The 23,868-nt window shown below is 47.3% G+C and overlaps 1 protein-coding gene across 1 annotated transcript in view; it reads right to left on the bottom strand.

The window, feature by feature from the left end:
* The window catches only part of slc8a4a (solute carrier family 8 member 4a), a 49,210-nt gene that overhangs the window by 5,599 nt on the left and 19,743 nt on the right, over positions 1-23,868 (bottom strand). The window contains exons 3-4 of the mRNA XM_036524095.1: positions 19,781-21,152; positions 18,152-18,669 (exon numbers count right to left, since the gene is read on the bottom strand). Of these exons, the coding sequence (XP_036379988.1) occupies positions 18,152-18,669; positions 19,781-21,091 (1,829 nt within the window). The 5' untranslated portion in view covers positions 21,092-21,152. The remainder of the gene's footprint in view (positions 1-18,151; positions 18,670-19,780; positions 21,153-23,868) is intronic.

Raw genomic sequence — 23,868 nt, 5'->3', positions numbered from 1 at the left:
GCAGTAATATGGAGAAGGTTTTCTGCCCTGGCTTTCCATAGCCGAACACAGTGACCTGAATAAAAGTCACATTGGCTTTCTTCCAAATGACATATTTGCCATCTACACACCTTAATTAATGAATATTTAGACCAAAAATAAATAAATCAATACATAAATGAAAAAAAAAATCCATGGATTCATTCCACTTCGGCGTGAAGGCTTACCTTACAAAACACTGCAGACCATTGTAATGGTTAATGTTTATGACTTTATCAAATAATTGGTTTAATTACATGGCGTTACTAACACAGCGCATAGACATATTCTAACTGGAGATGACTGCGTTAGCACTGCGCTGACAGATAATGAGTGCACTGTGACACCATGCACACTGACTGTTGCTGTTACATAAGCTGTGAGCTTTGGCAATACGAATGCAATCTATGCAAAGGAGACGCGTTCAGATCTGACTGTGAATGACACACGCGTGTGCGCGCACACACACACGCACTAGGCAATGCAATTCGCACATGCTTGCACAATGTGACAAGCAGTAAGTCATTCCCAGGAAGAGAAAGGATGAAAGGACTGAATAGAGATGTAAAAGGAGGGCAGGAAGCAGAAACAGAGAGATATGGTTAAGAGAAAGAGGCGAGCATGGTGATGGAGAGAAAATGGCGGGTTCTTTGTCTGGCTTTTGCTTAGAAGTGGCTGATAACAGAATGCAGAGCCGCAGAGAAAGAGCGCGAGAGGGAGCCACACATGTCTGGGCAGTGACGATTAGAGCCTGAGTAATGGAAAGAGACAAACACACACACTCTCTCTCTGTCTGTGTCTCTCTCTCTGTCTTACACACTCACAGACACATCATACACACACACAAACACGCATACACACACACACACACTCTTTCTCTTTGTCATACACACATACACATACACACACACACACGCATACACACACACACATACACTCTTTCTCTGTCACACACACACACACACACACACACACACACACACACACACACTCTGTCTCACACACTCACACTTTCTCTCCATCTTGCCCCAGTCTTCCAGTCCTGACCCCCTTTCCCACCACTCTTTCTCAGCTCTTCCTCTGTCTGCCCATCACAAACAGTACCTGCCCCCTTCCTACCACACTCTGATTCACTGCACAGAAGAAAATGTTCCTTTATCATTTGGAGTATTTATTCCCCACACGGTCACTGTATCCCCTTCTTCCATAATTCAAATGGTGCTTTACCGCAAGGACAAAAAACAAAACGCATTCACAAATCACTTTGTTTACAAGACATTATGTTACATTACTGTCACTTAGAAAATGCTCTTGCCAGGTGTGACTTACATAGATTTCAATTTTTTCCATTTATACAGTTGGATATTTAGTGAGACAACTGTGGGTTAAGTGCCTTGACCAAAGTTACAAAAGCAGCTCACCAGCAGGGATTCAAACCAGTAACCTTTCACTTAAAAGCCCTGCTTCTTACCACTACACCACGCTGCAGCCTGCTGTGTTGGGGCTAATGAAGTAAAACAGTGTATGTATTTGTTTACATGCAGAAGCATCTCCTTCTCTCTGACTTTTGTTTCCTCACTGCCCTTCAGCTCCTGGCAGGAGGGAACGTATTCGGCTGCCAGATGGACACTTCCTTCATCCTCTCACCACAGGACAGGGATTTTTTTGGACATTAGAACCAAAGGTACATTTACAGATTGATTTCACCTATTGCGGGAAGCATTTATTGCATCTTTCGATATTTCGAACATGGTAACGGGAAATGTATCTCTGTCTCAGCCTCTTGCAGCTCACAATGGCAGATGCTATAGTCAAGTATTTATCTGCCTTTTTCAACCAAAAGACTGTGGTCACCAAGTCTGTTTTCTTAGAATTTCTTTTCAGTTTTTTTTTTGTCATTAGATATCCTTACCATTAAATACTACTGTCCAGGGCCTGATAGCCTTGGAGTGTTTTTTTCCCAACTTTTCTCTCTCTCTTTCTTCCTCAGTTCAAATCAAAATGTATTATTGGCATGATTTACTTGCATTGTATACACTGTGCCAAAGCTTAACGATTTAGGAGAACAGGCAGCAATCAAAGGCACTGTATAAAAGTAGACCGATCAATCTGAGGGAAAATGAACAGAAAAATGAGATGATTAGTCTCGAGAGGAGATTTAATTAAAATGGTAGGAATGGTAACTCAAGCGATTATTCCTCTATTAATAAAAACAGTGAGTGTGCCTGCCCCTGTAGCTGTGGGCCATGCATTGTAATGACAGACACACACATTGATTGATTGATTTATTGATTGATTCATGTATATATGATTGATTATCTGATTTTATTAAAAAAAAAAACATTGGTTAAATGTCTGTTTGAAATTCAAATTCAAATATGTTTAATTGGCATGACTGTTCTTTCTCTCTGTTTCCTTCCCTGCATTTGCTTGCATTCTCTCTCCTTCTCTCTCTTCCTCTCTCCTTCTCTCCCCACCCCTCCTCTCTTTCTCTTGGCAATGCCTCCCCTTTCTATCTCTCCATATCTGTAACCTCTTGCCTCTTCTATCTCTATCTCTTTCTTACTACCTCCCCCTTTCTCCCTCTGACCCTTCCACCTCTATTTCTCTCTATCCTGCATCTCCTCTCCCCCATCCTGCTTCCTCTCCCCTCCTCTAGCCCTCCCTCTGTGCCGCCCTCATCTCCCCTCCTCTCCCCCTATCCTGCCATCTTCTTCCCTCCTCTCCCTCCTCTATTCTCCCCCCTCTCCCCCCATTCTGCCTTCTTCTCCTTTCTTCTCCTCCCTTTATTCTGCCCTCCTCTCCCCTCCTCTCCCCCCTCTGTCCCACCCTCTCTCCCTCCCCCTCCTGTGTGTGTTTTGCCCGCGTTCCGTCTCGCTCTGGCCCTGGCTCCGCGGCTGTGCGGAGCGGTGCCCTGTGATGAATGCCTCATGTCCTCCACGCGGGGGGAACGCCGTAATGAAGGGGAGAGGAGAGGCCCTCCTGATATCAGACAATGCTGAGGCTGTCAGCGTGCGCTCCCCAGTCCCAGCAGGCCACACAACGGGGCGCGCGCAGATAAATACGGATGATGGATCGCGAGGGGGGACGGCGAGCCCGGTGAGCGAGAGCCAGGATTTGTGCCGCCTCATAAAACAGAGCCCTCACCAACACAAATAAACCTCTCCGTGGGAATCAACGCAATAAACAAGCAGAGAGAAACAGCGCATACACACACACACTCATGCACAGACACACACACATAAAAACACTCACACACATGGACACACTCATACACAGACATACACACACTCACACTCACACACACACACTGACAAACATACACACACACACACACACACACACACACACACCTGCAGCTACACACACACACACACACACACACAAATACACATAGACACACTCATACACAGACATACACACACTCACACACTCACTCACACACACACACACACACACACACACACACACACACACAAATACAAAAACACATAGACACACTCATACACAGACATACACACACTCACACACATACAAACACATACACACTCACACACTCTCACACACACACATACACACACACAGCTTGCCCTTGAGAAGGCTAATCCAGTTTCTTTTTAATTATTCATTTATTTGTTTATATCTTTTTTCATATCACAATGATTAAAGAGTGCAATATCCTCTGCATTTCTCCACTGGCTATGTTTTGTAATAGGCTTCCCATCTCTCCTGCCCTGTCTCCCTGGTCTCCCTCTCTCTCTCTCTCTCTCTCTCTCTCTCTCTCTCTCCTTCTCTCCCCCTCCCTCTCTCTCCTTCTCTCCCCCTCTAATTACTCTTTGCATCAGGTAATGCTGAATGTTTTCATGTGGGATGGTGGCAGACAGAGACAGCCAGACCCTTTTTCCAGTGATTACCCTCACTAATGTTTACCACTGTAAATCTGCATGTTGATTTGTCAGTTACTCCCATGGGTTCACCACACAGAGTCTCTGCTTCTCGCTTTCAGATTCCCCTGTGTGTGTGTGCTCGCGTGTGTGTGTTTGCATGAGTTTGTGTGCGTGTGTGTATGTGTGTGTGGGTGGGTGTGTGTCAGTATATGATACGCAGAAATATGGGGTTGGCATGGCAACAGGTGTAACTGTATAAATAAAAAAGTCAAGGCCTCTGGCAAGTGGGTGATCCATAGAGAGAGAGAGAGAGAGGGAGAGAGAGAGAGAGAGAGGGAGAGAGAGAGAGAGAGAGAGAGAGAGAGAGAGAGAGAGATAGAGAGAGAGAGATAAAACAACCACTGAAAAATAGACCCTGAAAAATAGGTACACCGAAAAAATTGGAAGAAAGAGGTAAATCTGCAAGACTAAATGCAATGACAACACAATTTGTTTGCTGTCATAATAATATAGCTCCAAATCCTACTGACAAACAAACAGAGGTTTCACAGGTAGACATACCAAAGCATGCATGCACACACACACACCCTTTAAGTATGCACATACACACGCACATACACACACACAGGCACACACAGACACACACGTACACACGTACACACGTACACACGTACACCTGTGCACATAGTGTGAAAGGGGAGAGAGGTGCTCTCTCTCCCTCGCTCTCTGAGAGCACACACTCAGAATAAAGCCCACGACAGCGCATTCAAACTCCCACTCAGCTCGGGTTAGCTTTGTGAGCCGGTGACAAATCACCCTTCCCTGCACTACAGCTCAGAGCACACTCAAACACCTGATCACCCACACACACGCTCTCATTAGCTCTGTGGTGCTGGCCATGTGTGCCAGGCTGGAGGTAATGAGCAGCCATGCGGGTGGGGCTGGGGGGATGCACTCCATCCAGTCATGGGGGGGGGGGGGGGGGGGGCTTTCCTCTCTCTGCAGACGATAAGGGGGGGGGGGGGGGGGTAGCTGTACTGAAGCACTGGAGCCTCACAATAGGAGGGACTAAATTCTGGGGGATCAAGTCAAAATGGCCCCTCTCTCTCTCTCTCTCTCTCTCTCTCTCTCTCTCTCTCTCTCTCTCCCTTAGCCCATCATTCCCTCTCAGGTTGTATGCCCCTGTGCCTGTGTTTTCAGCAGGTCACCAGGCTCTCCATCACTGGGTGGATTTAAGCACTGGCTTGCACTGGCTCTGTAAAAAGCCTGAGCACCACTTTGGAGGGATGGACACGCTCTTGCCACTGGGAGCTCAGAATGGATGTTTCAGTGGCAGAATGGGCCAGTCGGTAGTGGAGAGGAGCTACCCCTGATTCTGACACATACACACACACACACACACACTCTCACACTTTGGCTGGTTTTGTCTTTAAGGGGACTTGCTGTAAAGAAGATGGAGAAGGCTCTGCACACTGATGAATTTCGTGTCTGGGTAGCCAAATCCCCACAGGATCAAGCAGGAGAGCCAGTGGACTGCAAATCCCGCTCTTATGTTTCACCTGCAGCCTACGCCCAGAGCACAGCCAGAACACGCCTCTTTATGTGCTTAGGAACAATGCTCCGAGGAGGCACTGGTGTATATAGCTGCGATGGCTGAGCAGCTAAGGTGTGTGATTTAAAATCTTGTGGGGTCTCCCTGTGCAGGTCCAAACCCTGAGCAAGATGCAGGACCGTTTTAAAGCTTCTGGTTTCTGTGCCAAAATACAAACACAAAATTTCCTTTCCCTCAATAAAGGAAACCTGCCTTTGGTTTGTATCAAGCTGCAGAGTGTCAAGAGCTCCTAAGTAAAGGTGAGTTTCTGGACAGCAGTGTGGAAAAATGGTAAGCAGCATGACTTACTAACACAAGTGGTTTGTGGTTTTATTCCCAGATGGCCCACTGCTATTGTACCCTTGGATAAGGTACTTCAAGCTGAACTGCAAATTGGTGGAATGACAGTGATCACATACATACACAATACATGATTTTTTCTCAGGCCAGGCCTAGTGTGTTATTGGTGAGATTGTAGTTAAGGACTTGTCATTCAGATGTTGCAGGTTCAATTCCCAAGTGTGGCACTTCCTGGAGCCAGGCAGTTTTCCAGTCAATGTCCAGCTGTATAGCTACGTGACACATAGGAATATAAGATGAAAATGCCAGCCTGGATGAGGATGTCTGGTAATCAGATCTGTACTAGAAGCAGCAGGTGTAATTAGGTCTTCAGCGTTTAAATGTTTTAATGTGCAAAAAGTGTTCAGTCTTGTGTTGTTAAATTTATTGTGTAAAGATGTTTTTGGTTTTCCTTTGTTGGGGTCTTTTTTCCTGGTTTTGTTGGTTTGTATTTAACTCTACTCTCTAATTAGTCGTTAAACAGAGGGCTTTTTAAAAATCAAATCGCTGCGTCTTTGGTCTTGGGTCTCTTTGTTCTCCAATCCTCAGAGGGTCTGGTTAGCTTTTCTTTTCGACTTCCCTTTCATTCCGTTTGATGTTCACGCGATGCTGTTCTTTGCCTCTCAGTGCTGCTCCCTGTCTAATCCACACTGAGCAGAGCTGATGAGAGAGATTCATCCTCTGTGAAGGCACAAGACGAAGGTCCCGCTCTCTGCCACAGCACCAGGACCGAGCTGGTGACCAGTCACTGTCAGTCCACATCCCCTGTACCCCCCAGCGCCCCTGCCCCCCCTCTCCACTGACTGAGTACCAGCCACTGGCCCAGCTAAATGTGCACTGCCTCTCTCTGATTTCCTTTTCCTCTCTCTCTCTTTCTCTCTCTCTCTGTACTGAATGATGAGAGAATGATGAGGTGGCCTTGATTTCTGGGACAATTCTGTATTCTCTGCTGTCTTTCATTCTTTTTTGGGGGGCCGTGGGGGGGCGATAGGGGGTGTTGGATGTACATTGTATGTTGGGTTTGTAGTTGCTTGAAGAAGCTTTTTTTGTTGGTTTTGGAACCCTTTTAATTTAAGGATATATGCAGACTTTTGTTGGTGCAATAAAAAGCATCAAAAGATAATCTCCTCCCTCTCTCTTTCCCTTTCTCTTGTCACTTTCTGCCTCTCTTTCTCTCCATTCTCCCTCTCTCTTTGTCCTTTCTTTCTCTCCCCCCTCTCTCTCTCCTTTCTCTCTCCCTCCCCCTCTTGCCATTTTCCCTCTCCCCCTCTCTTTCCTTTTTCACTCTCCCTCCCTCTCTCTCTCCCTCTACCTCTCCCTTTCTACACCAGGTTTCTCTGTGTCAGGTTCTGTGTGTCACTGGTTGGCTGCTCGAGTCACAACACTGCCAGGCCAGATTCCTCAGTATTTTCATTGTGCCGGTGAAGGCCCGTTGAATTTAAATGCATTCAGATCGCTCAAAAACAAACATCTACTGGCCTCTAATCTCAAGGGATTGGCCGCTACAGTGATGAACAGGGATGGAAGGTAGGGCCCATACAAATGAAATGCAGCCTTCTATTTCAAATATCAGATAAAATAGCCAACGATAAAACCCAAAACACAGCTTAAAATGATTTGATAACAAATGAGCCCTCGTGATAAGCCATAAAACCAACATGGCAAATTGTCTCAAAAGCATCATCAACATTAAACCCCAGATTAACACACGGCGTACTGTGAAACGCTAACACCTCACCCTTAGACAGAACAATGCAATCCACTCCAATCAGCCTCAGTAAGGAATGAATCAGTCAACGGGAAAAAATATAACAATTCATGTCCAGCCAAAAGAAACACTGAAATATCTGAACAAAACATTAATGTACAATGTATAAAACAATGTGAAAATCAATAAGAGGACAGAATGATTTAATTCAGAGGAAAACTTAAGTTACTGGAATAATCATTTAAACACAACTAAAATCCAGTCAGTACATGAATCTGGACAGATATATTTACTAAGAACATGTCCTATACAACAAAAACCCAAATCCCACAAAAGCATGAGGTCCTGGCTTTGCCTCCAACCAGAAAATACAAAAAGAGTGGAAAAAAATCATTCTGTTCAAAAGCACCAAGTTTACCAACAGAATTCAACAATTTACCACAACAGAAATCCAGCCAGAAATCCATAAAACATGATCCCCTACCTTCAACCTGTGTTAGTATACACTGCTACTGGCTTTTTGAGCTCATTGTAATCCATTTTATAAACAGAATTTATGATCTGTTAAGCTGTTAAATTTGGTTATCATATTCAACTCAGTCCAATATCCCCTAATTAATAGAATGTAGGCGGACTGGGTCCCCAATGGTTATGAAATTATTGCCGATCTCTTTGGCAACGCTTTCTTGTCATGCCTGTAGTGCAACTAGAAACTGAAACTGAAAATATTAGAGAGAGGGGGATGAAGTTTGTAAACACAAGGGGAGAAATATTGAGGAAGAGAGACAGGCTAATTGCTGAGTGGGAGAAAAAGACTGTGAGGGAAAGGGAGAAAGGGAGGGAGAGAGAGAGAGTGAGAGAGAGAGAGAGAGGGATGGAATGGGAGGGAGAAAGAGAAAGAGAGAGGGAGGGACAAGGAGAGGGAAAAAGGGAAAGAGGGAAGGTAAGAGAGGAACAGAGGGAAAATAGAGACATCTAACCCTTTCTGCCCCCCCCCCTCCCTTTTAGAATGTCATGGTGTGAAAATGGCTCTGTTTTTAACTTCTCCTCTGTCTCTATTCTCTGCAGAGAGAAGAATCTGTCCGAAAGGCTTTGATGCCACAGCACAGATGACCTATTTTCATGCAAATAAAGGAATCTGAATTCAACTAAAATTAATTTTGATCAAGAGAGAAAGGGGGGGGGGTGAGAGAGAAGGGTACAGAGAGTGAGAGGGATTAGGAGTGAAAGAGAGAGGGGCTAGGGAGTGAGAGCGAGAGAGACTGAGAGAGAAAGAGTAGGAGATAGAGAGAGAGACAGAGAGGAATAGAGAGGGAGAGAGAGGGAGAGAGAGACAGATGGGGGGGACCTGCATTGCTGAAACAGACGGGGTGAAACTTCTGAGAAGTACAAAGCAGAGCTGTGTGCTCTGGGGACAGGCTGTGTAGCAAAAACGGTCCATAATTACTGAGAACGAAAAAAAACACTGGGATATAATAAGACAAAGAATATAATTAATTTCAGCACAGTTCACCTCCCTTGTGCTGAAACAGGAAAAATACACTCTTAATAACACACCCCTGAACTCGCTAATTGTTTAGCTTGCATGAGGGTTACAAGAGCAGAGGAACTGAGAGAGACAGAGAGAAAGAGAGAGAGGGAGGACAAGATACAAAGAGTAATTAGAGGAAAGGAAATAGATACTGTAGATAGATATGCAGATAGATAGATAGATAGATAGATAGATAGATAGATAAACTTTATCTATCTACAGCAGAACAGGGCATACAAACAGGATATTACCTTTTTAGTCACTGTCATGTGAATGAAGATGTAAACAAATAAATGAACATTTTAGATGAAATGGGATTATCTGTGCTGGGATGAATTCATGCTTAGATGTTAAGCTGGAGAGGAGAGGCAATGTGAGGATGACAGCTCGTTACACCGGAATGAATAAAGCGGACCATCCGCTGATCTGCGATCAGCCGTCGGCAGAAGGGGACCCTTCTCTGCAGGATACTCTTAATCATTTAGGACTTTCTAAATTGTTTATTAGATTAGAATGCTAAGCTTAACTGCAACTGGGAAAAAAAGGCAGAAAAAAGAAGTCAGCCCAGAAAGCCTTGGTTTGTATCCAGTTTTGACAAAATGAATCAACTATTTTTGTCCTGCATGGTAGCAGACTTTGAGCTCTGCTTGCCGATGGCTTGAACTGACCTCCTGTGGTAAACCGGGCAACAGCGCGGTTATCTGCCTGAGGGCACAGATTCCAGTCTGAACCTCTGAAAAACTCCAAATTTAATCAGCAGGAGACCCAGAGCCCCATTCACCAAACCCATGCAGAGTTTCAGATGGCCTCAAAGACAGAGTGTTCCGGAAGAACGTGTTCTAAGACTCAAAAATTTAGAATTTGCCCGTAAACATTCCCTAGACTGATGCTGTGAATTCTGTGCTCTATGAGGCATTGCGTTACAATGCATGTTTGCAAATGCTCTTATCCGGAATGACTTACTTGGCTTACAAAGAGATGATACTACTTCTGAATGTTGTCTTCCAGACACACACATCTGTCTTGTCTTTCTTAAGTTCAAAGGGCTTTGAAGCATGACAAAAATATTTATTTTACCAAAGCACAATCAACATTTTTAAATCTCAGTACATTTAAAAAAAAAAAAAAACAGGATAAGTCAATTTGAATACCAAAAGAAATGAGATGGAATTTTCAATAACAAATGCTTCAAATGCATTTTGGTGCTAATTAATAGCTGAAGCAATTTCTTCAGTACCTTTATTTTTTAGACAGAATTCAATCAAATAAATTGATTTCTACTGTTCAGAATGAATGAATATGGATGATATTGATGATTCCGTTTTAAATAATTAATGTTAATGCTTTACTTGGTGCCCCTAGATAAGAGGTGAGATTAATATTATTGAGTATGGTGGTGGATGGTGCTGCGCGGAGCAGTGCTCCCCGTGAGGTACGATCGAGCTCCGCAGAGTAGTCCCTCAAACTCGATTAATGTTCTCTCGCTGAGTACACATGAGGAAGGAATGAATGTCTGGGCGGGATTATCTTAATGTCACCACATTACATTGGTTTTTCATTTCCGTTCCGGACGAGCGAAGCGAGCTCTTGTCTCGCTAACAATCTACGGCGGCAGCAAGTCCCTTGTCCCCAATTACAAGCTCTCGCGGACCGCGACGGAGAGCGAGCGACGTTCTGGAGCTCCACGCGGTATTTTGTGTTCGCACAGAAGCGGCCACCGGGGAGAAATAAACAACAAACCACAGGAAACTAACTGCAGAGTGCGTAAAACACGGTGAGATCGCTGCAGCCGAGGAGCGATGATGGCCAGTTCGCCGCTGGCTAAAGTTTTTACCTTATGCACGTGTGTGTTCTGTACGCAACGGATGATTTCATTATACTGTCATCATATTATTGCAGTGATCTCTACATTAGCTCACATTGTTATTTACAAGACACCTTCATCCAAAATGCCTTACAAGGTGCATCTAATAAAGTGACGCGAAAAGTTGCTGGAACAGAACACCATTGACCACATATGAACAAGCATCAGTGCCATACAGTACTTGCACACACACGTAAGCGTGTATCTAGATCAGTAAACCTAGTCGAGGACAGGGGTTTTCAACCTGTGTGGCCCGCCCCCACAGGGAGGCGCGAGCACCTGTCAGGGGGGGCGCGAGATTAGGAGATTTTTAGGCGCAAGTAAAATGAAAAAGGAATAAAACAATAATTGCAGTGAACCTGTCGTTTCCGTCGTTAATAGCATTTCAATATTCAACCACTAGAGGGGGGTGTAGCAATCTGACTAGTTTCCCTGGCTAGCAGGCCCTGCCGTCTATCTTCATTGGCTTCAGCTATAGCAGAGCTGAGAGTCTGCATTATATAGCTAGCTAGCTAGTGAACACGAGCGATTACGCACGTAAAAATGGACCGGTGGCTTACCAAAATGAAGACAAACAATAAAGGTGAAACTGCTCAACTGAGTGACAAAAACAAACACAAGGGCGTTGTTGCAGAGGAATCCACAACCGATTCTGACCCTATTAATGCTGATGAGCCATCCACGTCAAGTGAAGAGCTACACTCAGGACAGAGACCGCAGAGTAAGGGTAAAGACCTGAGTGCAACAAAACAACGGAAATTTGATGAAAGGTACATATGGATTCACGTATATTATACTCAATGACAAACAATTGCAGGGACTTTCATTCGTCCAGCAGCATTGGCTGTTTGTCGAACTATGCACGGAGAGAAGTGAGCCAGCGACATTGCGAAAATTCCACTCTCTGATAATACGATCAGCCGCCGCATTGGTGAGATGGCACACGACGTTAAATGTCAACTAATAGAGTGAATTAAGGGTGCAAATAAATTTTCATTACAATTAGATGAATCGACAGACATCTCGAACGCCTTGCAACTTCTTGTACTTGTCCGCTACTGCCATGAGGGAAAAATGCATGAGGATTTTTTGTTTTGCTGTGCACTTGAGGTAACATGGCCAGGGAGGGATATTTTTGATAAACTCAATAGCAAATTGGACGAAGCGGGTGTGTGCTGGAATAATTGCGTTGCACAGACAGAGCAGGTTCCGTGGTGGGGAAAAATAAAGGACTGAGGGCTACGGTTTGTGATGTAGATCCGCATGTCCGTTTTACTCATTGCATGATTCATATGCAGGCCCTTGCTGCAAAAATGCTCCCTTCAGAGATGAGCAGTGTGCTAAAGACAGCAACACAAGTTATAAATCTCATCAAGACCCGTCCAGTAAAGTCAAGACTGTTTGCACTGGTGTGTAAAGAAATGGGATCAGAACATGAATTGGTACTCCTACATATGGAGGTGAGATGGTTTTGGAGAGGAAACGTGCTTCAGCGGGTATTTTCACTGCGAGATGAGCTACGCATTTTTTTTTTTTACTGGACTGTGCATCTTCCTTTGCGGAATATTTTACCAACCCGAAGTGGCTCGCACATCTTGCATACCTGTCAGACATTTTTGATAGAGTTCATACCATTAATTCATCACTTCAGGGCCTGAATTCAAATATGCTAACAATGACTGACAAGATTGAGGGGTTCATGAGGAAACTGGAGTGATGGAGAGTTCAGGTTGTGGGGGGAAATGTGGACATGTTCCCCACCTTGGAGGAGTTTATTACGGAAAATGAATTTAGATCTATATATCTATATATATATCTAGATATATAGGCGGGGGAGAGAGAGTGAGAGAGGGAGAGATGGTATAAATTATGCCGTCCTGCAGGAGACAAAGCCAGTCCTGGCGGTGGTGTTGGACGCTTCCTCCAGCACCATAGTGTTACCCTCACCCTCTCTGAAGAAAGATAAGAGCCCCATTCTCAGCTGCAGAGTGAGGGAGCAGCAGGAGAAAATTCTCTCGTTTCTGTTGCTATTTTTTTTTTTAAATGTTTCAGTCACAGCTGGGAACATCCCAGAGAGCAGAGGGATTGGCAGCAGATTTCTGCAAAGAACCCTGGATTTCCCCTGTCAGGGTTTGAGTCTGAGAGCAGGAGGATAAATACAACAACTTTGGCGGGTGGAGAGAGAGGGCTGGAGGAAGAGAGAGAGAGGGGGAGAGAAAGAGAGGGGGAGGATGGGGATTTGAGGGAAATGTGAAATTTAGATAGAGCAGAGGAAGGGTTGAAATAAAGTCAGAAAGTAGGACCGATTCTGATGAGAGCCGCGGCACTCTGAAGGAACAGAGATTATTTCTCTCTCTCCTTCTTTATCAGTCTCTCCATCTGTTTCTCTCTATCTCGCTCTGTGTTTATCTCTTACCCTTACCCTCTGTAGGTCTAATTCACACTCATTTATTAATTGGAATGTATCTCTCTTTATCCCAGCTGGGACACTCAGAGTTTCGTAGGGCATATTTTCCCACTACCCAACCCCCTCATTTGTTTCCCTCTCTCTCTTTATCTCAACTAAAGCTCTTTAGAACAATCAGATCCACCAACAGAATGTGAAACACACCAGAGACAAAGGAATAATGGCCTCGATAATGACCCTTTAGCCCATACTAGAACTATACTAAACTACATCATAGTACAGTGCAGTAATACCATACTTGGCATCTTACATGAACTAAAAGGGTATGGTTATATACCAATGAGACAGCAATATGGACCTCCATTCATTCACACAGGAGTTTTGTGTAACTGTCTGTGGTTCATTATTTGCGCTGTAAAGAGTGTATTCATGAGGGCTAAGTGACTCAGTTGGGAAGGCCTTCATCTTGTGTACAGGTTGAGCACTATGGTCTGGGTTTGAGACCACCTGTGTAGCCTGCCAACAATGACTGGGAACCCACAGTGTCTGAACAAACATGCTTCATTCCACCACAGAGGGGTGAGTAGGCTGATCAGGATTTCCTTGTCACAACTCATTGGGCATCTGTGAGTTGCTCGGATGAGGTTAGTAGAGTGGTACCTATTGTGGACTTGGTGCTTCACTGCGATGTACTATGGGAATTGCAGTTTGAGAAATAACTGTTGGTTTCTGTGTGAGAGGATACCTCTGTGTAACAGGGGATCGCCTCAGCACTCCTGCCTGATGAGCGAGGGGAAAATGTGAAAAAAGTGTATGATGTCACACCTGTTCTGGTGCTCTCTTCAAGGACCTCTGCTTCCTCTGTGATTCTTGGTCAAATACCCCATGAATGAATCATTTTCTGTGTGAAAAATGCCTCCTAGCATCGCTGTGATATTGACCAAACCTCATTTCCACCCATGCCCGTTATCTGCTGAAAGCACTCAGCTGGAAATAGCTTGTGTGGTGCGCTTGGCTCGCGGGTAGCCGGTGGGTGTCTGTCGGTAAGCCGCGCAGGACGCTCTGAGCAGCCTGCGTCGGCCGGGAGGCCAGGGCTCTGGGCGGAACAGTGGAAGCCAGCTGCTCGGACGCGTCACGGAGCCCCAGGTGGACCAGGGCGTGGGGGGGTCGAGTCAGTCTGTGCTAGTTGCTCTGCTGTTGGCAATTCCAAAATGTTTTACGGGCATGAAGGGGGAGTGAGGGGTGGTGTGTAGGTTGTGTGTGGGTGAGTGTGTATATGCGTATATGTGAGTGTGTGTGTGTGGAGGGGGGTCGTCTGGGTGAGGGGAATCTTGAGGGAGGAGAAGGGAGGTGTGTGTGTGTGTGTGTGTTGAGTGTGTGTGTATGTGTGGGGTGGGGTTGTTCTGTCCCAGTTTTCTGCAGACTGCATTTGCCCATTATTTTCATGCCAGATTGCAGGGGGCATTTCAGACAGTTTTATTTAGCTTTGTTTTTTATTTTTAATAACTCCTCTTCTCAACACATTGTTCATATATTTATTTATATATTTTTTTTCCTGTCCTGTTTGTTCAGGCAAGGGTGAAATTAGACAGCCATCAAATGCCAAAACTGACACACACACACACACACACACACACACACACACACACACGCAGTTGAAGGAGAGATGTATTTGTTCTGAGACAAAAAGGCTGGGTGAACCAGGTGCCCAAAAGGTGAGCCTCCTGTGCCAGATCCTGCTGCTCAGAGTTATGAAAACACCCTGCTCAGGTGCGCACCCGCTCCTCCAAACCTTATTTAAGCTCCGCCCCCCACAGACATGGCCACCTGTCCAACAGGAAAGTCCCACGGCACAAGTCTGTGCATCACTTGGCCAAGGTGGACCTAAGTTTAACCCAGGCCAGCTTCCATATGGGTCAGAGATCTGCTTCAGGCGCTCGACTGTTACAGCAGATGGCGTGTAGCGCCGGGCCTTGATGTAAATGTACCGGGATAGGATACGCACAATGTTCTTGCAATATTGTCGTTCACATATTACATTGCCATAATGTTGCAGCTACTGTGTGAGAATGTTATATAAATGTGGGCCATTGGGTGTCTCCACACCACTCTGGATCGGATCATTTAGCTTGAAAATAGTTGAGGTGCTGTCATCTTGTTACGGACTAAACATGAAAGTTAATTTCTCACACATCACTTCTAACAAGAGCCCAGTGCACCGTTCCAGCATGTTGATCCGAATCCTGACATTTGAAACAATAGAACAGTTGTTTGCGCAAAGCATTTCGGATCAGCTTTGTGTTCTCAGGGCTTTGTCAGACGATCAGACAACGGGGCGATGTGTCACTGTTTTAGCAGAACCACGCTGCTCATGCCCTGGAAGCAGGAGAGATATAGAGACAGAGACAGAGAGAGAGAGACAGGAGGGATAGGGAGAATGTGGCTGAACTGAGAGTGAATAAGAGGAGAGGGAGAAAGAGAGAGAAAGAAAGAGAGAACAGTGAGAGAGACAGAGGAGACAGGGTGTAAGAGAAAAAGAGTGAAAGCAGGCAGAGAGAAAAAGAGAGAGAAAGAGTGAATGAGAAGAGAGGAAGAGAGCAAGAGCATCAGCTTTAGAGGAAGGGGCTGTGAAGGCAATGGAAAAAAAAAAAAAAAACTCATCCAAAGATGTCACTGTCCTCAGGACATATTTCCCTCATTTCCTCTATATGGAATGGAGTCTGTTCTCATTTCAGGAAAAAAAAATATAACAAAGGTGTCATCATTTTAGATGTCACTTTACTGGCTTGCCTGTCCATAAGGAATAGCACCTATCAACAAACAAACAATGTATGCATGCCTGCTTGTGTGTGTGTGTGTGTGTGTGTGTGTGTCTGTGTGTGTGCATGTGTGTGGGTGTTTATGAGTGAATAGTTGTTTATGTGTGTGTCCAAACCCTCCCTGTTAAAGGTATTGAAGCAATCTAAGTCACAGTGAGCATATGATGGAAGTACCCAGAATCCCATTCCATTCAGTTTTTATTTGGAGAATGAACGCAAAATGCAGAATTAGTGTCAGTGTTAAGTGTCCTCCCCCAACTCTACAATAACACCTCCCTTGCTAAAAGAGAACCAATCAGTACAGCATCAGTGTCAGAAAGAGACAGATAAAAAGGACCATGGCAATGAAAGTGGGAAAGAAAATAACATGAAAGTGGAAGAGAGGAAAGGAGAAAGAGTGGATGAGAAAGAGAGAGAGAAATGTGAATGTTACAAAGAAAAACATGATGAAAGAAGAGCAGGAGAAGACGAGGAAGAGAGGTGAGGTGACAGGCACAGGGAAGAGGAGGTGACACTCTATCCAGGTCACTATCTCTGTGACCCCTGCATCTGTGGGGACACACACGGTGCTATTGATCCATCAGAGTGATCAATCAGACATGGTAATATTGAGATATTGATCACTTCCTCTTCTCCTTGTCCAGTGGACCCTGCATTTCTTCTGAGAGGCTCTCTGTTCTTTCCTTTCATCTTCTGTCTGCTTATATAACTGCCCTCTTTCCCTTTCTTAAACTTCTCATCTTCACTGGATTTATATGACATTTTTCAGCTCTGAAAAGCACATTCTCATGTGCTTTTTCTTCACACATACATGCTCACACGCACACGTACGCTCTCACACAAAAATGAGAAGGAGTTGCTAGATTTCCTCCTCTGAGAGCAGTCAGATTAGCTCTCTTTCCCTTTACTGTGTCAGTGATGGAATCATCTTTCAGTCTACTGTTTTAAGAAGAAAATTCTTTCTTAAAAAAACTTCAGTCACAAAATTGCACACGCTGCTGGTTCAGCTGCTGGTTTCTCTGTTTCATTCACTCTTACTCTAACCAAGATGGTGTTGCCATTTCAGCCCTCCCTCAGCAGGGGTATTCCTTTCAATCATCACATGTTCATGTACTGTTCTGTTATCAAGCATGTAATTAACACATTCTGTTATCACAGGTCTATATACTGTTTATGAGCATGTCATTAACACATGGAATTGGGTTACACTCCTCTGCAGGCTGAAAGAATCACAGCCCATTTCTGACAGTTCCTCATCAATCGAAATACATCAGCTCCTTCCCTCTGAGTCTTACACACACACACGCAAAGAGAGAAATGAAGAGAGGTGCACGCATACTCTCTCACACACACACTCAGGTCTCCTGCCAGCCTGATTGAGCTGAGGCCACTGGGGGAATAAGTGAGTCAGACAGCTCTGGTGCTGTTTCTCAGAGCTGGCCCAGCTGTCTGGTCAGCAGAACTTTGTGATATAATGCCTCTGACACAAACACGCACACACACACACACACACACACACACACACACACAAGTTAGCACATACTATTGCCTGTTTCTTTCAAGTATGACTATCAGCTATTATTTTTGTAATTGTACATCAGGAATCACAAACACACAGACACATATAATGAGACATACACACGAGGTACACAAACTCACAGAAACAACAGAAGTAGAATCTCATACACTCTGTCAATGGAAGTACTCACACACAGTCACTACATGACTGGAAGCATTGTAAGCACACTCACTCTCTTTCAACAGAAGTGTTGTAATACATGCTTACAGTCTCTCTATCAGTGGAAGTATCACAACACACATATACATGTACACACTATGAATGGAGGTTCCATAACACACACACACTCATTCTATGGATGGAAGTGATGTAACACACACACACACACGCACACACACACACACACACACACACTATCAACATGAATACTGTAACACATGCAGTCTGTCACTGCCAGCTGTCACTCACATGGTTTCGTCGTTGAGGAACTCCAGCTTGCCGGCGATCTCCTCGTAGTCCTCGCCCGCCTTGGCAGTGCCCTCGATGGTGTGGTAGGGGATGGCCACCTTCCCCCGCGCCCCGGAGGTCCTCTGCACCTTCACCTGCATCACGCCCACGCTCTCGCTCACCCGCGTTGACGCGCTCTCGAACGTGAAGATGCCCGCGTGGTCGTCATCGTAGATGGTGACCGTGGTGGTGTGAGCGGGGCCCAGGGCGGCCTTGGGGGAGGCCAGGGGGGAGGGCCCCGCCATGCTGTTGCCGACGGCGATCGTGCCGGGCTCCAGGGCCGGGTGCTCCGCCCGGCCCACCACGCGTGGGTTGCTGAGGTGCACGTAGAAGTACTCGTCCTCCTCGAAGATGTCGTCGTCGATCACACCCACCGTCAGCTCCTTCACCGTCTCGCCTGGCTTGAAGAGCAGCGTCCCCTCGGCAAACTCGTAGTCGGAGCCCGCGTTGGCCGTGCCGTCCTCGGTGCGGTAGTCAACCTGTGGGGATAGAGAGACTCAGGAAGTGAAGTTTTGGGGAAGTAGGTGGGGGGTTAAGCCCAGTGCTCTCTGTACACACCCATGTGCTTCACCCAGCTAGGTTCTCCTCTGGCAGGGCAAAATACTGCATACTATTCTGAGTCATACCATACTCCAGCAGCTAACCAGGGAAATTATCAATACTTATCCATCTTTTCTGACCACTAATTGCACATGTACTGTGCTGCTTAAAAGCAAGCTGAGAGAGAGAGAGAGACCCCTGGCTAATCCCATTGAGCTGGCTCCCCTGCTCTGTATTATATATGTATAATATATTATACGGCTCACACCTCTTCTGTCCCCACACCTCTCCACCATTTACACCATGCTTAGGGCTGGAGTAAAACAGCAGCCCTCGCTCATGGGACTGGGAGCTGGTCTGGGGATCATTAACTTGGATGATTTGTGGTTTGGCAGCTGTTTAATTTAGAGATGATTTCCCCAGCTCCCTATAACACAGGGGTCCCCAAATGAAGTATACATGAAACATACATGCTCCTCCACTGAAACAGAGCACAGTGCTGCGAATGGGGACAGGAGAGAGAGAGGCTTACTCTGCCCACAGCTTTGCATGATGTAATGGGTGGAGCTACCATGCGCTGCCAATCACTGACCAGTTTGAAGCAATCAAGGTGTTGGTCTCCATGGCTACATGTATAAATCTTTGCAGGATGAAAATATTTTCAAGGATTTTAAAAGACCATAGGCACCCTGTTCTAGCCAGGGACCCCAACACCACCCCTCTGCCCCCCCCACCACCAAACACATCTGCATATGAATATACTTTTCAGCTATGCTGGAGGGTCTGTGGCACTGTGTCAAGCCTGCTCTGAAATACTGAAAGGCTGATTCCACTGTGAATCCTGCTAGATTCTCCAGGCATAAATAAACATCTGTGTGCAAAAAGCACCTCACAGTGTCCCCCTGCTATACTCCTGAATAAAGCTGGGGCCGCCTAACTCCTCACCTACACACACTCACACACACCTGCCCCCTCAGAGCTCACCTTGACCCTGGTTCCCCACCCAAACATACTCACACACACACACACACCTGCCGGTTGAGAGCTCACCTTGACGGCGCAGCTGGCGTCGCCCCCGTGGCGCACCACAGCGAGCGTGAGGGAGCCGCAGTTCTCAAAGCACTGGTAGTGCGTGAGCTGGAACTCCAGCAGGATGGTGTTGGGGTCGTGCTCCTGGGCGCAGGCCTCGTGGCAGCTCACCACCTTCCGCGCCTGGTCGGCGGCATGCTTCTTCAGGATGTTGCCGGCGCCGATCATCATGCGCGTGGCCTGGATGCGGTAGAAGGCGCGGCTCTTCTGCTGCTGCACCAGCACCTGGTAGTTGGCCATCTCGATCAGCTGCTCCATGTCCTTCTCCGGGTGCCTCTGCTTCAGCTCCTTCAGCGTGCGCGCCATCTCCCGCCGCGCCTCGTCCTCCAGGTCCCGCCCCCCTCCTGCTCCTCCTCCTCCTCCCCCTCCGCCCCCTCCGCCTTCCTCCACGCCTGCCAGCATCCCGTCCAGCGCCTCCTTGTGGTTGGAGTTGAGCCCCTGCCCGTCCATCTCCATGTCGGCCTTGGCGAAGACGCCGTCGCCCTCGGTCTCGACGATGATGCCGCGGTTCTTGTCGGCGCGGTAGCGCTTCTGCACGTACTTGTAGAAGAGCAGGCGGCGGTCGGCGATCCAGGCTTGCACCACGCAGAGCGGGAAGAAGAGGAAGGTGAGCACGGCCTCCCACACCTCTACCTCGCCCGGGGACGACACCGACAGGATCAGGTAGAGCCAGATGTAGGCGAAGATGCTCCAGGCGGCCGTGACAAAGAAGACGCGCAGGTGCTTGATCTTGCGCGCCTCGCCGTCGGGCACCACGTAGACGCAGAGGGCGATGATGACGAACATGTTGAAGGCGGCGCTGCCCACGATGGTGCTGGGCCCCAGGTCACCTGGCTCAAAGCGGTGGCCGCACACCTCGATGACGGACAGCAGGATCTCGGGCGCCGAGGAGCCCAGCGCCATGAGTGTCAGGTTGGACACCGTCTCGTTCCAGATGCGCACGGTGGCTGTGGTTGTCTCGCCGTTGGGCTTCTTGATGGTGATCTCCTTCTCCTGCGAGGTGATGACCTCGATGGACGTCATGAAGCGGTCGGCGATGATGGACATTCCCAGGAACATGTAGATGAGTGCCACGAAGTAGACGATGGCGCGGGCCACCTTGTCCCCTGCCGAGGGGTTCTGGGGGTTCCACACCGGCAGGACCACGCCCTCCGTGCAGCTGTCCCCGCCCGAGCAGTTGGCTGACCGGCCAGACGAGGGTTTGGGGCTGGCCTGGGTGAGGAGGGCGAGCTCCAGCAGGAGGAGCGAGGCGGAGAGGCAGGGGCGTAACATGGCAGCACGAATGCGACCACAGCTGCTCACAGGATTCCTCTCAGGCTTCACCCCTGGGGAACTAAAGAGAGACAGGACAAATATGCGCTATCAATCTTCACCGAACTCAATAAAAACCACTGGCTACATTCCCACACGGTATATGAAATTTTGCTCATGTTTGATTCATCTCAGACACACCGGTTGAAGACAGGTTTCAATGTTTCAATCCCTGTCTTTATCCTCTTACCTAGCTGACCCCCCCCCCCCCTTCACAAAACACATCTGTCTCTGCCTGTGCCCCACCTCCACTCCTTCCCCACCCCCCTCACCCTGTCTCTCTCTCCTTCTCTCCCCCTCTCTCCCACTCTCTCTCCGTCTCTCAATTCAGTTCAGTGGTACTTTATTGGCAGGACAAACAAAGGCAGTGTTGCCAAAGCAATAATGTAAACAATATTAAATCTAAGTACAGTTACAGAAATGCAGGGATATATTCAATGTATATTGAAGGGACTTATAAACACAACACACGGACATGTGTGTGAGTGAATGTGTGTGATTATGATGTTTAAATTTAACTACTATGTAAAAATATTATGACAATTCCTGCAGCACAGGGTACTCACTCTGAACCTCTGGCTGTGACCTCTCTCTCTGTCTCCCCATCCCTCCACCTCTCTGTCTCTTTCCCCACCTCTTTCTCCTCCTGTCTCTCTCCCTCTCTCTCTCTACCTGTTTCTTCCCTCTCTCTGTCCCTCTCTCTTTCCTAGTCTGTCCATCTCCTCCGTGCTGTCCCCCCCCTCTCTTCCACCCCCTTTCCTCTGCTCTCTCACCCCTCTCCCTCCCCCTTTCTCCATGTCTGTTCATCTCTCTCTGCTTCTTTCTCCCCCTCCCTTTCCTCCTCTCTCTCCCCCCTCTCTCCCTCTCTCCTGAGGTGAACCGCCAGAAGTCAGAAGCCGTGACAGTTGAGGTTCATTCTGGGTGACGAGTTGCCCATCACCAGTGGAGTGTATCTGCTCTCCACAAGACAGTTTCCAGAGACTCACATCAGCACAAATCAGCAGCTCAGGCTGGGAGACAGTGTGTGCGGGCTTGTGCACGTGTGTGTGTGTGTGTGTGTGTGTGTTCATATGTGTGAGTGTGTGTGTTTGATGTATGTGTGTGTGGGTGTGTGTTTATAGATGTGAGTGTGTGTGTTGTGTGTAAGTGAATGTGTATATTTGTGTTATGCTATGCAAACATTTTTATGCATATGTGTGCTCATGCATATGTGCACAAGTCAGTGATTTTTTGCCTCCCCCCCCCCCCCCCCCCCCCCCCCCACCACACACACACACACACACACACACGCTCATGGTGCTTGTGTCTGCTACAGGGCTTAGCTGTTGTAATTGTCAGCACTTTCGCGATGGAACCAGAGCCCATCCAAATTCAGGTCTACTGACTCACTGCCATCATCTAGGTTACAGGTTTACACAATAAGGCACGGTCCAATCAAATGCTGCCTTTCTGCAGGGTTCTCGGCTGCCTCACAGACTGCCAGGGCCTGTTGGTGAGGTGCTTATGTAAGAGATGTGCATTTGCATTCTGCTGGCCTGCAGGCGCCTCTCATCTCTCCTCACGGTGAAAGATCTCCCCTCTCCTGCTGTGTGAGTCAGGGCACGCAGGCAACGCCACGGCTCCGAAAAACCCCGGCTTGCAACACATTATCTGTACATCACCCTCTGTTTGCAAACACTAATTATCCACAACCTCACACACAAAAAACAACAGCAATGGGAACAACAAACAAGCTTTCAGCACATCGTCGCACGGCGAATCGGCTCGCGGAGCCCTCGGCCAATCAGAGCAACAGGGAGCGGGGCTGGAGGGATGTGAGCAGGGATGTGTCCCTCTGTCTCTAGGTGACATGACGTTTTGTGCTAGTAGTATCCCCAAATGCTGCAATGCTTCTAGGTACTCTAGAATGCCTTTGATGGAACAATTGTGGGGCGGCTTTGTATTTTTGGGTTTTTTGCTGTTTTTGTCCCCCCCCACACTGCACATATCTTCAGAATGGCAGGATGGGTTCAGTGCTGGAGATAACGATCCTAGGGGAGCGATGTTCCAGCGATGGTCACTGCTGTTCCTGCTGTTCCTCACAGCCTGCAGCTGAGGTTATCAGCTCCGAGCTGGTGGATGGCCCGCATCGATCTCTCTGTTCAGCAGCGGCGGGGGGGCGTGCAGTGCTGGCGGTCAGGCTTTGGAGCGGGCCGATAGTGGCTCGCCGTGGTTCCCTTTCGGAGGAATGAACCGCGCGCTGACGATGCGAGGCTCTGTACCAGCGCGGTAGATGAAAACGTGTCTGGGATTAGAGCAAGGATCTCGGCGGGATCTGATGGAATGAGAAATTAGGCTGATTTGTGGCGATACGCGCTGCGCGCAACTCTTCCTTCGTCTGACACGGGCGTGACAAACCGGCACGCAAACACAATTCAGCACTAACACACACACACACACACAGGCACACACACACACACACATACACAACCCCAAAGTCATGCCTTAAGCTCTCTGTGAGGGCTTTCACTTCATGCATGATGAGATGTCACCAAGCAGTCAGTTCAGGGCCTGAGGAAATGAGGGGTGAAGGAACCATAAAAAGTGGCAGTTTGAATGAACCTTATCATCAAGCCTGCATCACTATCCCCACCTCTACCAGTGAATGGTGCTGCGACAGGATGGAGGTGACCACCAGCTCCCCTTTTCAAGGCTTATTTCAGGATTGATTTTGAGCCTCATCGCTTCAATGGCTTACA

Source organism: Megalops cyprinoides, chromosome 3 (assembly GCF_013368585.1).
Source record: "Megalops cyprinoides isolate fMegCyp1 chromosome 3, fMegCyp1.pri, whole genome shotgun sequence".
NCBI lineage: Eukaryota > Metazoa > Chordata > Actinopteri > Elopiformes > Megalopidae > Megalops > Megalops cyprinoides.
This window is presented reverse-complemented; position numbering and strand designations above follow the sequence as displayed.